Below are 14,689 nucleotides of genomic sequence, written 5' to 3'. Positions count from 1 at the left end.
GCAGAAACTGAGGTAAAATGCATATGCTTGATCAGTCAGGCTCATCTACCTAATAGCAGAAGTCAGAACAAATGAAGGTGGGGTGGGGGGGGAGGCACTAGCATTTACTGAGCTTCTGTTCTATGTAGATACTTAACCTATATTGTCTCATTTCATCCTTACAATACCCTGTGAAATAATATTCTCATTCCATCTTTTAGCCAAGAAAACCAAGACTCAGAGAGATTAACCATGCCTAAGGTCATTTCTGGTAAAAAACAAAGGCATTCAAGGCCTATTACCTAAACCCAATTTTAGGCTTTTTGCATTTCTGAAATTTTAGTTCCTTCATTTCCAAAAGACAAGTGTGTAATCAGATCCTTTCTTCTTTGAGGACAGGTGAAGAATATTGTTGATAATATTATACCAATATCCTGAAAGAGTCTATTACAGAAATATAAATTAAAATTCTGCATATATGAAAAGTATCTGAAGAAAGGGTCTGAGGAAAGAAAACCAGAAAACTTTGGAGAAGTAAATGTATGAGTGCAGACAGGTGGTCTTCCCTAAGCAGCTTAGATTTCTAAGGTTGGTGAAGATCACTTAGGGGTCACTTAGTTCAAGCACCTAATTTCATATAGAGAGAAACTGAAGCATAATTGTTAGGAACAAAGGCCTCAGCTCTATGCTTCCAACTGCTCTTAGTTAAGTTAGTTAACATCTCTAGGCCTCAGGTCTGGAGGCACAGTTAAAAAGGAGCAAGAACAGTACCTAACTCACAGGCTGTTATGCTGTATACATGAGGTAATATACACCAAAACTGTAACACAGTTGTCCAGCACACAATAAGTAATAAATAAACAAATGGCAGCCATTATTATTATTTTTCAAGGACTCAAAAAAAAATCTTCTGCGAACTTGTTCATTGTTTTTAACAATATTTCACAGTGCCTTGGAAATACAAGTAAAAACTATGTAATGCTCAAACCAACAGCTAGAAGAAGAATCATTAGGGGCTTCCTTCTTACCATTGGTAGGCTTCTGTCAGTCCTGATCTGTAAAAGGAATACAAAAGAATTATTTCAGAGAATGTCAGTAAGGTAAACATACTAACCACTAAACATCTGTTCTGGGTTGTGTGCTCTTTACAGAGAAGTGCACACCAAAACTCGTGCTCTCAAATAACATGCAACCTGGTTGAGGGGCTGAACCTTTACTGTACGGTCAGAAAGGCGAGTTCAACAATAGTCCCAGGTGTTATCAAATAGTCAATAAATGCTTTAGAAGTATGACCCAGGGGTTCACTTGGATGAGTGTATTGTCCTGTCACATAAGAAAGTACTATTACTGCTACTGAAGGTTGTTGGAAGGCACACACAAACAAAGGACACACAGACACACCTTTCACTGTAACATTAAAATAATATAGATTCTGAGGCTACCTTCATAATATAATTGCTAATTGGCTTTTGCCAATTAAGTGTTAAAAGTCTGTAGCTTTTAGTACTCATTAAAATTCATTTCAGTCCTTTAAAAAAGTGTTTGGGACCAATATACCTGAAGTGATCAGAACAATGAAAAACGCAAATATACAAAAATATAGAACACATAAACAGAAGTTACAGACGGATCAGAGAGAGATGGAAATGCATATCCATTTCATTAGAAAAGATAAATTTGGATATTATCAGATATTAGGAAAACATTTAATGTTATGAGGAAAGGTTTCCTGAAGGAAGGAAGCAAGCAAAGAAAACAGAGCAATTAATCTTTCAACAGATGTGGTTTCTTGCCATGTGTGATTTTTATTGTGCTTTAAAAAAAAACAAAAAAAAATACACCCAGAGAATATTTAAATTCTTTCCATCTAAGGAGTTTGACCTTTACTACAATTCTATGATTTTCCCAGGACTTTCTAACATGTTGGTTATAGTAAGGAGTCAGTACTCTAATAAAAAAGAGTCCTCCCAAAACATACTTACCCCCTTTCTTCTGGACCCTAACCAAATAGAGCAGTTCAAGTAAATAGGATTACAAAACCAAGTTGCCGAACAGATTTATAGGTTGAGACCTTGGAAAACATCAACTTTTAAAGCATTTTTCCATTAGGTAAAGAAGGCCTTACAAATGGCAATTTAGCAGGATATTTTCAAACAATTATGGCTTTTCCAGGTTACTTTCCAGGTTACTCTGAAAAGTACTAGCATTATCTGGAGAGAAGGATTATGCCTTCAACATGGGAAAGCCTTTTTAAAAAAATGTTTGGCACAGCAAAAGTGGAAAACAGAGGTTTATAACCCTGGTTAGTTTAGGAAGTCATTGTGGTGTGTTGGCAGACCATGCATATATGGAAGTGGTAGTTCAATTAGAAACATGATTCCCTACTTCTCTTTTCCAAAACATTTTCTGTGTGTTCACCAATTCATTTCCCAGGCCTTGGACAGATAGTTAAAGTAAGTTATTCAAATAGTTAAATCAAGACCCTTACAACAATGTAGAAAGTCTGAGGAAGGGAAAACGGCTTATCCTAAATAGCTTAGCAGATATTTTTAGTATCTTTCTATTTCCATCTTTATCCTTTCCCTGGTTCAGCGTCTGTTTCTTTATGGCCCTACAGGACTCATAATTTAGAGTATATAAAAAGAACATAGAGAAGAGAAAAATAAAAATGAAGGGTAAGCTTTAATGGGGAAATCTTCCTCCTTCCATCATTAACTTTCAGTTTTTATTGTGGCCTTGTTTCATGTAACAGTTCCATTTGTTAAGAAAGGGAAGCTGAGAAAGATCCAGTAACAACTCGCTCAAGGTCACTAGAATCTGAATTTCAGGTCTGCCAGCGGCTGCGGCCTGTGAACTGTCCTCTGTTACTTTGTCATGACTGCCTTTGAGTTTCCTGTCCCCAATTTCTGAATTTTGTTTCTTTGAGGTCTGACCAATACCTGGCCAGCCGCTGCTCTAAGAAATGGTATCGCTCCTCTCGGAGGCTTCCTCCAAAGAGCTCTCCAACTCCAGGAACCAGAAGGTCAACAGCAGCAACCTAAGAAGGAAACAGACAAACAGAACATAGACATTATTTTCAGGGGATTCAAGAATTGTCACGTTCTCAAGCATGTGAAACTTTTAACATTTGGACAACTGACTAACTGCTCACCACAATCTTATTTATGTTATTTGTTCATGTTCCCTGTTTCAGTATCAAATGTTTAATATCATCTTTAGAATACATGCTACACAAATTGCAGGTGGATAGTTTCCTCTCCCCTCATGCACCCTTTTATGCAGTGTACTTAACAAAAATGTGTTTTCTTCACAAATGTGATACAAATGTTAATTATAAAAATGTGGAAAATATTAAAAATTATGCAATATTAAAAACCACCTATCACTACACAGAAGCACTACACATTCTGGCATATTTCCTTTCAGGTTTTCTTCTTATACATTTAAAGAGTATGCACAATTTATTGTTTAGGAGTATCAGTTTTTATTGAACTGCTTTCCTTTTGTTGAACATGTAGGGGGGTACGTGTATGTTTTCTCTTATATAATGTGACAATGAAGATTTTTCTTTACTTTGTAGTATTTTGTTAAGATATCCACCTGCAATTTGTGTAGCATGTATTGTAAAATATGGTCTGATTATTACAAAGAACTACAAATTAAATCAACAATATCACTTTGGAGTTATCAAAGCGGTGAAGATAAGAAAACAACATAAATGAGCTGGACTAGAGAATGCATCAACCAGTGCTCTTGTACATTTGATACAACCTTTCTGTCAGCAATTTGGCAAAAGATAATCAAAAGCCTTAAAAATGCAATGTGCTTTGACTCAGCAATAATGGTCCTAGGAATCAGTCCCAAAAAATAATCCGAGATACAAAAATAAGATTAACAGATAGGACATTTATTGCAGCATTATTTATAATGACAAGAAATTCACGTGCACATCAATAGGAGACTTAGATACATTATAGCCATGAATAAGAAAAAGAATGACACCTATATCACGAAATGTTAATTGTATTGCCACTGTGACATCTTTTATCTGTATTTCCTTATTTTCTACAATGAAGATGTGTTATATTTTTGTAATAAAAAACAACAAAAATATTTCTTTTCATTTTATGTAAATAGTTTTAGAATTGAAGCCATAGAGAAGCACCACCTTACTTTGTAGTTTATAAATAAATATTAAGAAAAAGTTCAAAAGAAAAACCAACAAAAAATTTTTAATAGGAAAAAACAGTAACTTGATATTTTAATTTGTACTTCTTTGATTACTCTTGCTTGATTTAAGACTGTTTATTTGCTATCTCTATTATCTTGTGACTTGAAAATTTTTTTGGGAGGCAGGTAGACATTTGTAAGGTTAAGAGATGAAGGTACAAAACTTAGAATGATTTATTGCAACAAACAAAAAATTAGGAATCGGTAAAACACATTTTTATTTTTAAATGCCACATTATATTATAAGCTCTTCTTAAACTATGCCTCACTTTACTATTAACCCATCCCTTGTTTTGATTTCAGAACTTAAAAAAAAAAATCCTCACCTGAGGATATGTTTTTATTGATTTTAAAGAGGAAGAGAGAGAGACAGGGGGAGAGAGAGAGAGAAACATCAACAGGTTACCTCCTGTATACACCCTGACTGGGGATCCAACTCGAAAACTTTTTAGTGACAGGATGATGCCCCAACTAACTGAGCCACCTGGCCATGGCTGATTTCAGAACTTTTGATTGAGATAAACTTCACAAATAATAGAGATTAATGAAGAATATTATAACTCAAGAATATGCTTTAAATGCTATATACCTCATCCTTATCCTATATAATAAAGAGGTAATATGCAAATTGACCATCACTCCAACACACAAGATGGCCACCCCCATGTGGTCAAAGATGGCTGCCCCCATGTGTACACAAGATGGCCGCCACAAGATGGCCATCAGGGGAAGGTAGTTGTGAGCGATCAGGCCAGTAGGAGAGGGCAGTTGGGGGCGACCAGGCCAGCAGGGGAGGACAGTTAGGGGTGACTGGGCCAGCAGGGGAGGGCAGTTAGGGGTGACCAGGCTGGCAGGGGAGGGCAGTTAGGGGCAATTGGGCCGGCAGGGGAGTAGTTAGGTGTCAATCAGGCTGGCAGGGGAGTGGTTAGGGGGTGATCAAGCTGGCAGGCAGAAGTGGTTAGGGGCAATCAGGCAGGCAGGCAGGCGAGCGGTTGGGAGCCAGCAGTCCTGGATTGTGCAAGGGATGTCCGATTGGAGAGGGTATAGGCTGGGCTGAGGGACCCCCCTACCCCCCACGAAACACCCCCCCTCGGTGCATGAATTTCGTGCACCGGGCCTCTAGTTATTATTATAAAAGAGAAAGCATTAGGCAGGATTTTTATCACTCAGCGGAAATAGAGTGAGAGAGAAGAGAAATGGTTCCTCTTACTAAGTCTCCTATAGTCAATAAACTGGTGAGGACAAAGTGTACAACAGGCTTGTTGTCATGCTAACACAGCTTGTTGACCACATCTTAGTAATTCTTCTATGAACTTGTTGGGCCTACAATGAACAGGCAGGTATTTTAGAACATGGATTTGGTGATTAAGACATGACAATAGTCAATGAAATAAACAGCTTTGGATAGGTGGACAAGAGAGGCTTATTAATGTGATGAGGAAATTTTCATAGATTCCAATCAGGACCCTGAAGTTACCCTTTCTATCCTCAGAGAAAGGAGAAGGTTCAATGGAGTTTTTATGGCTACAGAAAGACTGGCTAATTTATTTCCTAGTATCCTGAATTTAGACATGGCTAAACTATCCTAGGAATTGAGACAAATGATGAAATATTTGTTCTGGACTTCAAGTTTTAAATTTAGAATTATAGGCAATCAGGGTTGGAAGAAGATAGGCAACCAAGTAGCTCTATGGCCTTTGCTTGAAAATACTTAAAATTCTGGGAACCACTGCCTCTGAAATATAGCATCCCATCCTTGTGTAGGTCTGACTGTTAAGAAGGGATAGATCCAAGATGGCGGCGTAGATAGACATCTGGGCTGCTGCTGTCCACAACAATTTCCAAAACTACAACTAAAAGACAGAACGTCTATCACCCAGAACCACGGGAAAGCTGGCTGAGCAGAACCTCTACAACTAGACTGAAAGAGACGGGAACAATCAGGGCGCAAACGCTGAAAAACTGAGGTACAGGGGAACGCGCGCGCGACACAAGCTGGTGGCGGAGCCCAGCTGGAGGAGGGCGTTGCTTTCTTCAATCTGAAGAGAGACAAGCCCCCAATCTCTCTGAAATCCAGTTTCTGGGGAGAGACTGGGCTGTCTGCCATCGGGTGGGAGAGTGAGGGTGGCTTACTAGCAGAGCTACGTGGAGGTAGAATTGTTGGCTGCGCCGGGGCACGAGACTCGGGGACGCGGTTGCGGGGACGCGGTTGGAGGCGGCTCACTGCCAGCCATCGCTGTTTGCCACACCCTAGCCTAGTGACGCCCTGAGACTCCGCCCCGCACAATCTACAAACACACCCAAGCTCCTAGCAGCGGCTTTTGCATATGAATGGCCTTCTCTATTGCAGTTTAAACTAGTAAACTTGCAACCCGGTACAGACAGCTCCAAAGCCTCCAAGCTCCAAGCAGGGAGGGGAGGACGGCAGTTCTCGCTGTAGCTCCTGCAGGGTGGCCTCAGACAGCAGCTGAACTGCACCCCATTGGAGATCCAGAAGCCAGTATTCCTAGTGGTCAGGGTGAGACACCAGATTTCAACTCCTCACATCCATAAGTGACACATTCGGGAGGCGGACTCAGTGAGCACCAAAGCCCCACTCAAACAAGCCCTGTACCACAAGCGTGTCTCCAGCGCAGCAGCGCTTCCATTATAGACACAGCGGGTCCTCACAGCCAATTGGCCTGGAGATCAATTCCTCCCAGTGTACCAACAGCAATCAAGGCTTAACTACACCAAGACTTTCCACTCAGCCCACAAGGGGGTGTACCAAGAGCGACCACCTAAGGTGATTGGGGAAGCTGAGCTACCGGCCCCTATAGGTCACTGACCACACAAAGCCACTCCATCAATACAGGGAGGCAGCCAAAATGTGGAAACACCGAAGTATGTCACGAATAGGAGAGATGGAGGAAAGTAAACTACTGGACGACACAGTGTTCAGAACCACATTTATAAGGTTACTCAAGAATCTTCTAAAAACCGCTGAGAAACTTGAAGAGACCTTTAAGGACCTTAATGAGAATACCAAAAAAATGGAAAAGGACCAGTCAGAAATTAAGCATACACTGTCTGAAATAAAGAATATACAGAAACTCAACTGTAGATCACCGTACCCCAAGAGTCAAACCAAAGATCTGGAATATGAGGAAGCAAAAAACACCCAACAAGAGAGACGGAAAGAAAGGAGAATCCAAAAGTGTGAGGATAGCATAAGGAGCCTCTGGGACGGCTTTAAGCATACCAACATCTGAATTTTTGTGGTGCCAGAAGAAGAGAGAGAGCAAGATACTGAAAACCCATTTGAAGAAATAATGACAGAAAACTTCCCCCACCTGGTGAAAGAAATAGACTTACAAGTTCAGGAAGCGCACAGAACCCCAAACAAGAGGAATCTAAAGAGGACCACACCAAGACACATCATAATTAAAATGCCAAGGGCAAAAGACAAAGAGAGAATCTTACAAGCAGCAAGAGGAAAACAGTTAGTTACCTACAAGGGAGTACCCATACGACTGTCAGCTGATTTCTCAACAGAAACTATGCAGGCCAGATGGGAGTGGCAAGAAATATTAAAAGTGATGAACAGCAAGAACCTACAACCAAGACTACTCTACCCAGCAAAGCTATCATTCAGAATTGAAGGTCAGACGAAGAGCTTCACAGACAAGAAAAAGCTAAAGAAGTTCATCACCACCAAACCAGGATTACATGAAATACAGAAGGGCATTCTTTAAGAAGAGGAAGAAGAAAAAAAAGGTAAAGGTAAAAATTATGAAAAACAAAAAGACATCAAATACATACCTACCAACAAGTGAATCTAAAAATCAAGTGAATAAAAAATCTGAAGAACAGAATGGACTGGTGAATATAATAGAATCAGGGACATAGAAAGGGAGGGGACGGACAATTCTCAGGGGGAAGGGGGTCTGAGGGGTGCAGGAAGAGATTGGACAAAAATCTTACACCTATGGATGAAGACAGTGGCGGGGGGTAAGGGCATGGGGTGGGATGGGGAATCAGGTGGAGGGGAGCTATGGGGAGGAAAAAAAAAGAGGAACACCTGTAATAATCTGAACAATAAAGATTTATTATTAAAAAAAAAAAAAGAAGAAGGGATAGGTGTATCTAAAATCTATCATTTAGCCCTAGCCGTTTTGGTTCAGTAGATAAGAGTGCTGGCCTGTGGACTGAAGGGTCCGGGGTTTAATTCCAGTCAAGAGCACGTACTGTTGGAGAGTGGGAATTTTTGAGCATGCTTCCAGAGAGGCCGTGGACTATCCCTAGATAGAGATGTCAGTGCTGACACTAGGCCAGGCCTTGAAATAGGGACTCATGGCCTCTTCCCAGAACGTAGGCCTTCTTTCATAGAACACTGTCAGCTTTCTGGAGAACAGGATGACCCTGTGAATAACATGGTCGTCATTGGCATGATCCTGACGTTGCTTGGGAAAAACTGTTTTGTCTTGGGTTACTTGTTCTGCAAAAACCGGATGTGGTTAATGTGCTTAAAAGCGGTCCTACACAAAGGGTCGCTGCTGCTCTCTGGTCTCCCTGCGTGGAGAATGGCAGAGCAGTAGCCTGGCTAGTCGCTCGGCCCGGCCGGCCAGCTAATAAAGGCTCTTGGTTTTTACATCAGACTCGGCTCCCTGGTGGTCTTTGGGGATCACGAAATCTGGGCATAACAGTACCATGGTTGCAGGCTCTTCCCCGGACCCAGCCCTGGTTGAGGCCCATGCAGGGGGCAATCAATCAATGTGTTTCTCTCACATCGATATTTCTGTCTTTCCCTCTCTAAAAATCAATGGGTGCCCTAGCTGGTTTGGCTTAGTGGATAGAGCCTTGGCCTGCAGAATGAAGGGTCCCGGGTTCGATTCTGGTCAAAGGCACATGTCTGGGTTGCAGGCTCATCCCCAGTATGGGGCATGCAGGAGTCAACTGATCAATGATTCTGTCTCATCATTGATGTTTCTCTTTCTCTCTCTCCCTCTCCCTTCCTCTCTGAAATCAATTAAAATATATTTTAAGAAAATAAAATAAAAAATAAAAATCAATGGGAAAATATCTTCAGGTGAGGCTTAAAAAAAATCATTTCTAAAAATAATAATAAATAAAATCTATCATTTATTTCCAAAGTTTCAAAGTTGGGGCAATTCCAAGCCACAAAGGAGGGCAGTAATTGCTTGTGATTATAATTCAAGAATGCAAGTACAAGGAAAGCTTTAAGAGGCAGAGCTAAAAAGACCCACTGCCTCAAAAAGGCTGCTGGAGAATCAGCTATGGTGGCAGAACAGGAGGTAGGCAGTCCTGCTGAGGCTGGTGGCCAGTGAGGAGTAAACGAGGCTACCCTGGATGAGTTGTTCTGCTTTCTGTTAGTTCATAAGCATCAAACAAGAGCTCCATTTCTTGCTTGGTCTTGCTTCTGATACAACTAAAACAAGCAAAAAACCCTCTTTGGATCTTAGCACTTTTGGCAGGCCTAAATTTTATTAACTTTGGGACGTAGCTTTTCAATGCTATTTTTAGAGGAATGTAAAAGACTCATATTTATCTTTGATTACAAAACTCCCTTATTTTACTATCTGAGTTCACTGGAGAATTCAACCTGAAACTATACAAGTTTTTGACCTTTCTGCCTGGTTTTTGTTAATCTTGAATATTTGCATCTGCTTAGTAACAGTGGTGAAACTGGAAGCTTCTGAACCTTCTGAGTCACCTTCAAACTCTTATGCCATAGTATGATATCTACATTTTTATTTCCTGGATTTCTTTCAAACCTGTCTTCCTAATAACCAAGATACCTAATTGGTTAAACCCAACTATTTCTACATTGGCTATCATAAAATTAGTGTGGTAGTTGCTATATTAGCCAGGATAGGTTAGGTTATGCTGTATTAATAAATAATCCCAGAAGCTTACAACAGGGTTTCTCAATCTTAGCATTAGTGACCTTTTGGGCCAGATAATTGTTGTAAGGGCCTGTCCTGTGCATTGTGAGACATTTAGCAGCATACCCGGTCTCTACCCACCAGATGTCAGGTGCACTCCCCTCATTGTGCCAACCCAAACTGTCTCCTGGGTGGGGACAGAATAACCCCTGATTGGGAACAACTGCTTTATAACAATGAACTGGCTTTCAGAAACTCATGCGGGATTCCAAGATGGCTGCAGAGTAGCTGAAAGCTCAGTTCATTTGCTCCCAACAGCAGACCAGACTTGTGGCTACACTGAAGAGCAATTGGCATGAAAAACCAGTAAAAGAGTAGCTGATCTGAAACACGGAGAGCAGGGAGCATGGAGGAGAGAAAGGAGGAGACATGAGAGGACGAGCCAAGTCGCGCCAAGTGCGTGGCTAGAAAGCCGAGGTGATATTGTGGCAGTGGAGCCCCACACCATGAGAGTGTGTGGCCTCAGCTCCACCCAGTGATCCCCAATTCAGAGCAACAGAGAGGGAAGGGGAGCCCACATAACATTGGGCGGAGGGAATCAATGGGGACCTGGTCCACTTGGGAGATTCAGACCACATAATCCCAGGCTAAAAGCGATTTCTTTGTTACAAAACCACTCTGGGAAGTTCGCTCTGCTCATTTCCTAGGGCAAAACAAACAAATGAAAAATAAACAAATGTGACTACATCAAACTAAAAAACTGCTGCACAGCAAAAGAAACCACCAACAAAATGAAAAGGGAACCCACTGTATGGGAGAACATATTCACCAATGATACATCTGATAAGGGGTTAATTTCTAAAATATACAAAGAACTCATATAATTCAACATGAAGAAGACAAACAATCCAATTTAAAAATGGGCAAAGAACCTGAACAGACACTTCTTCAAAGAGGACATACAGATAGCCAATACATATGAAAAAATGCTCAGACACTAATCATCAGAGATGCAAATTAAAACAACGAGGTACCACCTCACACCTATCAGAATGACTACCATCAATAAATCAAGTGCTGGCAAGGATATGGAGAAAAGGGAACCCTAGTACTCTGATGGTGGGAATGCAGACTGTGCAGCCACTGTAGAATACAGTACAGAGTTTCCTCAAAATCTTAAAAGTTTGACCCAGCGATCCCACTTCTGGCAATATATCTTAAGAATCCTAAAACACCAACCGCAAAGAATATATGCACTCTTATGTTTAGCAGTGTTAGTTATAATAGCTAAGATCTGGAAACAGCCCAAAAGCCCATCAGTAGATGAATTGATAAAAAGATGTGGCACATTTACACAACGGAATACTATGTAGCTGTAATAAAGAAGGAACTCTTACCCTTTGAGACAGCATGGAAGGACCTGGAGATTATTATGCTAAGCAAAATAAGTCAAAGACAAATATCACATGATCTCACTTACATGTGGAATCTAATGAACAAAATAAACTGATGAACAAAATAAGACCAGAAGCATGGATACATGGAACAGACTGACAGATCTTAGCGGGGAGAAGGGTGGGCTGGAAGAGATTAGCCAAAGAACATATATGAATATGTGAATAGCCCATGGACACAAACAATAATGTGGTGAAGGCCTGGAGTGGGGCGGGGGCTGGGTGGAGGGGGGAAGAAGAGGAGAAAATGGGGGACATCTTTAATACTGTCAACAATTAAAAACAAACAATAACTTATACTACATGTCCGGGCTTGAAGCTATTAAAAAGCTGCTTTCTGAGGTATTGCTGATCTTGTGTCAGATGGAAAAAAAAAAAAGGGCATGGATGACGATGTACTAAAAGCATTTGTCCAGAAGCAAGGTATGTAGGTCATGTTTGCTTAAAAGCCTTTGGCCAATGCAAGTCACATGCAAGTTGTTCAGCTCCTATCAATGGGGCAGAGCAGTATAATTCCCTGAGGGAGGAGCAAGTGGCAACCATTTCTGCATCACAGTGATTTTCAACTGGTGTGCCACAAGAATTTTCAAAACATGCAGTACCTGACTATTTAGTCAGGGCACTGACCTCTTTTCCCTTAGATTGTCAAATTAAAAAATGACAACAGCCAATACAACCTTAGCTGTTCAGTGTGAATGAATCAAAATTATACCTTTTACTTTTTTCAGATTGGCAAAAAATAGAATGTACTTTTGGGGGTGTTGCAGAATTTTAGTAATTAGTTCATGTGTGCCATGAGATGAAAAAGGTTGAAAATCGCTGCTGCATCATAGAATAGTTTACATGTTGCTTTCCCCCCACCTATCTGGACTCTTCCACTTCCATGTGCCCACCGATTCTTCATTGTTAATTAGAATAAGGCCAGACTAGTAATCCCCCTATTTTCTTCCTCTGTACTCTGGGAGAGGAACTATCAGTAGGAAAGAACTTCCTACCAAAAGAGTCTATTATGGTAGAATAACAATTTTAGAAGACATCGAGCTAGTCCTACATCACTATTAGTTTTGTAATATGAAGAAAGAACATATATATGTCATCTATGCCCTTTCTTGGTCTACATGGCTTGAAATTTCACATCCTTAGGCAGCTGAGTTTCCTGTATGTTTTCTGGACCTAGAGAGTAAATAAAGTTGCTCCCCCTCTTCAGGGATATGTCTTTTGAGTAAGGCATTCCTTTACGATGCTTCATCACTGTCCCGTGGCCAAAGGAGGACAGATTGATCTCTTGTGAAGCAAGGCCCACCAAGGCTTCATTCTCTTCTCTCCCCCCTCATAACCTTCTTCTCCTTTACTTTAGGGTTGGTTTCCTTTCCACCATGCCAGATACTTCCTCCTTTTCCTTCATAATGATATCCTTCTCTCTCTCTAGAGATTATGCACACTTTCTGAGAGGCTAGAATATAATAAAGTATTCCTCAACTATAAAGACATCTACGTTTGGTATACACAGACCTGCACTTTCTTCTGATATGATATAAAAAGTACTGTACCCCCTAAATATCACAATTTCCATTCCAGGTAAGATTCTCCTATATTGTGTCTCCCCCTGTTAACTACTGAGCTAATTACTACAGAAACTACCTGTTTCTCCCTGGTTCTAGTGAAGGTAAAAGGAACATCCAAATATAATACAAACTATGACATAAAGGAGCACAAAATGTAAAATGTAGAGGGACTCACACAACTTTGTTAAGAATGAAAAAAACCTTTGCCAAGTGATGGGCACATTGGAACCAAGCAAGTTGTCTAGAACAGCAGTCGTCAACCTTTCAGACCTCACGGACCACCAGTGTTCTAAGGACCACCGGCTGGCGACCGCTGGTCTAGAACGTTAGTTGTTGATTACAATTTACCCTTATGTGTGGGCAGGTTTGTGGTTTACAGGAGTCTGAGGCTGGCTTACAGAGCCGGGGACTGAGCAATCCTGCCCTTGACTCGGGAAAGTGAGAATTCACTGGCTGCATAGTGAAAGGTCCCCTTAGACACATTTGAGCATTCCTGGAACTAAAATCCTGGCTGTGTCCCAATGCAGCATCAGGAGACTTAAAATAGGTGGATGTGAAACCAAGGGTCCTTACAACTTTGATCAAATTTAGTTTTAAATCCTAGCTCTAGGGATCATCCCTTTCTTTTTCCCTTTCCTCTTCCTTCATCCATCCTCTCCTTCTCCCCTCCCCCCTTCCTTTCTCTCTCCCTTTAAAGACCTAACCTAACTACCTCCCACCCCCACCACTGACAGAGGCAGCTGAGGAGAGGCAGCCTAGACCTGACTAGTGGTCACATGGTCTGGACCTCTGGGAGGCTAAAGATAACATTTTTGACCTATGTTATCTTTCAGCTCCTGAGCCCTAAGGTGGTACAGTCCCATGAGACAGGACAGAGGGACTCCAGAAAAGACCCCAGAGCAGTCCTCAAGACCTGAAGAAATGATTCATCACCCTTACCTCATCTCTGACCAATCAGTTCCCAACTCAACCCTAAACCCCTAACCCACTGTTTTGTGATTTTGCCCTATACAGGGGTGGGCAAAAGTAGGTTTACAGTTGCTCATATGGAAAGTAATGCAATAATAAATAAATAAATAAATAAATAAATAAATAAATAAATAAAATAAGAATAAACTGTGTTTTGCATACTCACAACTGTTAACCTACTTTTGCTCCACCCTGTAAAAATTTTAACCTACATGCCATCAGGATGCTTGGGCTTTTGAGCATTAACTTCCTGTTCTTTTGGATGGAGCCACTTATAATAAAATACCCAGTATTTCTCCACTGCAATTCTTGGTATATAGTGTTAGGCTCTGCTCATGCCGGGCGGACAAATCTTTCTGTTCGGTAACAGAAGGACTTCAGTTCTGCTGTCTGTTCAGTCTCTTACACAGACAACAGTGAAGGCTAAAAATAATTCTACCACACTCTCGGCTACCTTCCCCAGTCTTACACACAGCTTATTTAGCTTTGGGCCCAACTTTTAGGCTGGAATGCTGCCTGGCACATCCTCCCAACTGTGTGTGGATCTTGATTTTGTTTCAGTCACACAGCTGCAGTGGCATGCTGTCTAGAAATAGTCTGTGTTGGT

General features: G+C 41.0%; 1 protein-coding gene across 2 annotated transcripts in view; it reads right to left on the bottom strand.

Annotated features, from left to right (window-relative positions):
- The window catches only part of NARS2 (asparaginyl-tRNA synthetase 2, mitochondrial), a 123,257-nt gene that overhangs the window by 2,526 nt on the left and 106,042 nt on the right, over positions 1-14,689 (bottom strand). For both annotated transcript variants that reach the window (XM_008150019.3, XM_028158344.2), the window contains 2 exons: positions 2,919-3,016; positions 1,008-1,034 (listed from right to left, as the gene is read on the bottom strand). In XM_008150019.3, the coding sequence (XP_008148241.2) occupies positions 1,008-1,034; positions 2,919-3,016 (125 nt within the window). The remainder of the gene's footprint in view (positions 1-1,007; positions 1,035-2,918; positions 3,017-14,689) is intronic.

Source organism: Eptesicus fuscus, chromosome 13 (assembly GCF_027574615.1).
Source record: "Eptesicus fuscus isolate TK198812 chromosome 13, DD_ASM_mEF_20220401, whole genome shotgun sequence".
Classification (NCBI taxonomy): Eukaryota; Metazoa; Chordata; class Mammalia; order Chiroptera; family Vespertilionidae; genus Eptesicus; species Eptesicus fuscus.
This window is presented reverse-complemented; position numbering and strand designations above follow the sequence as displayed.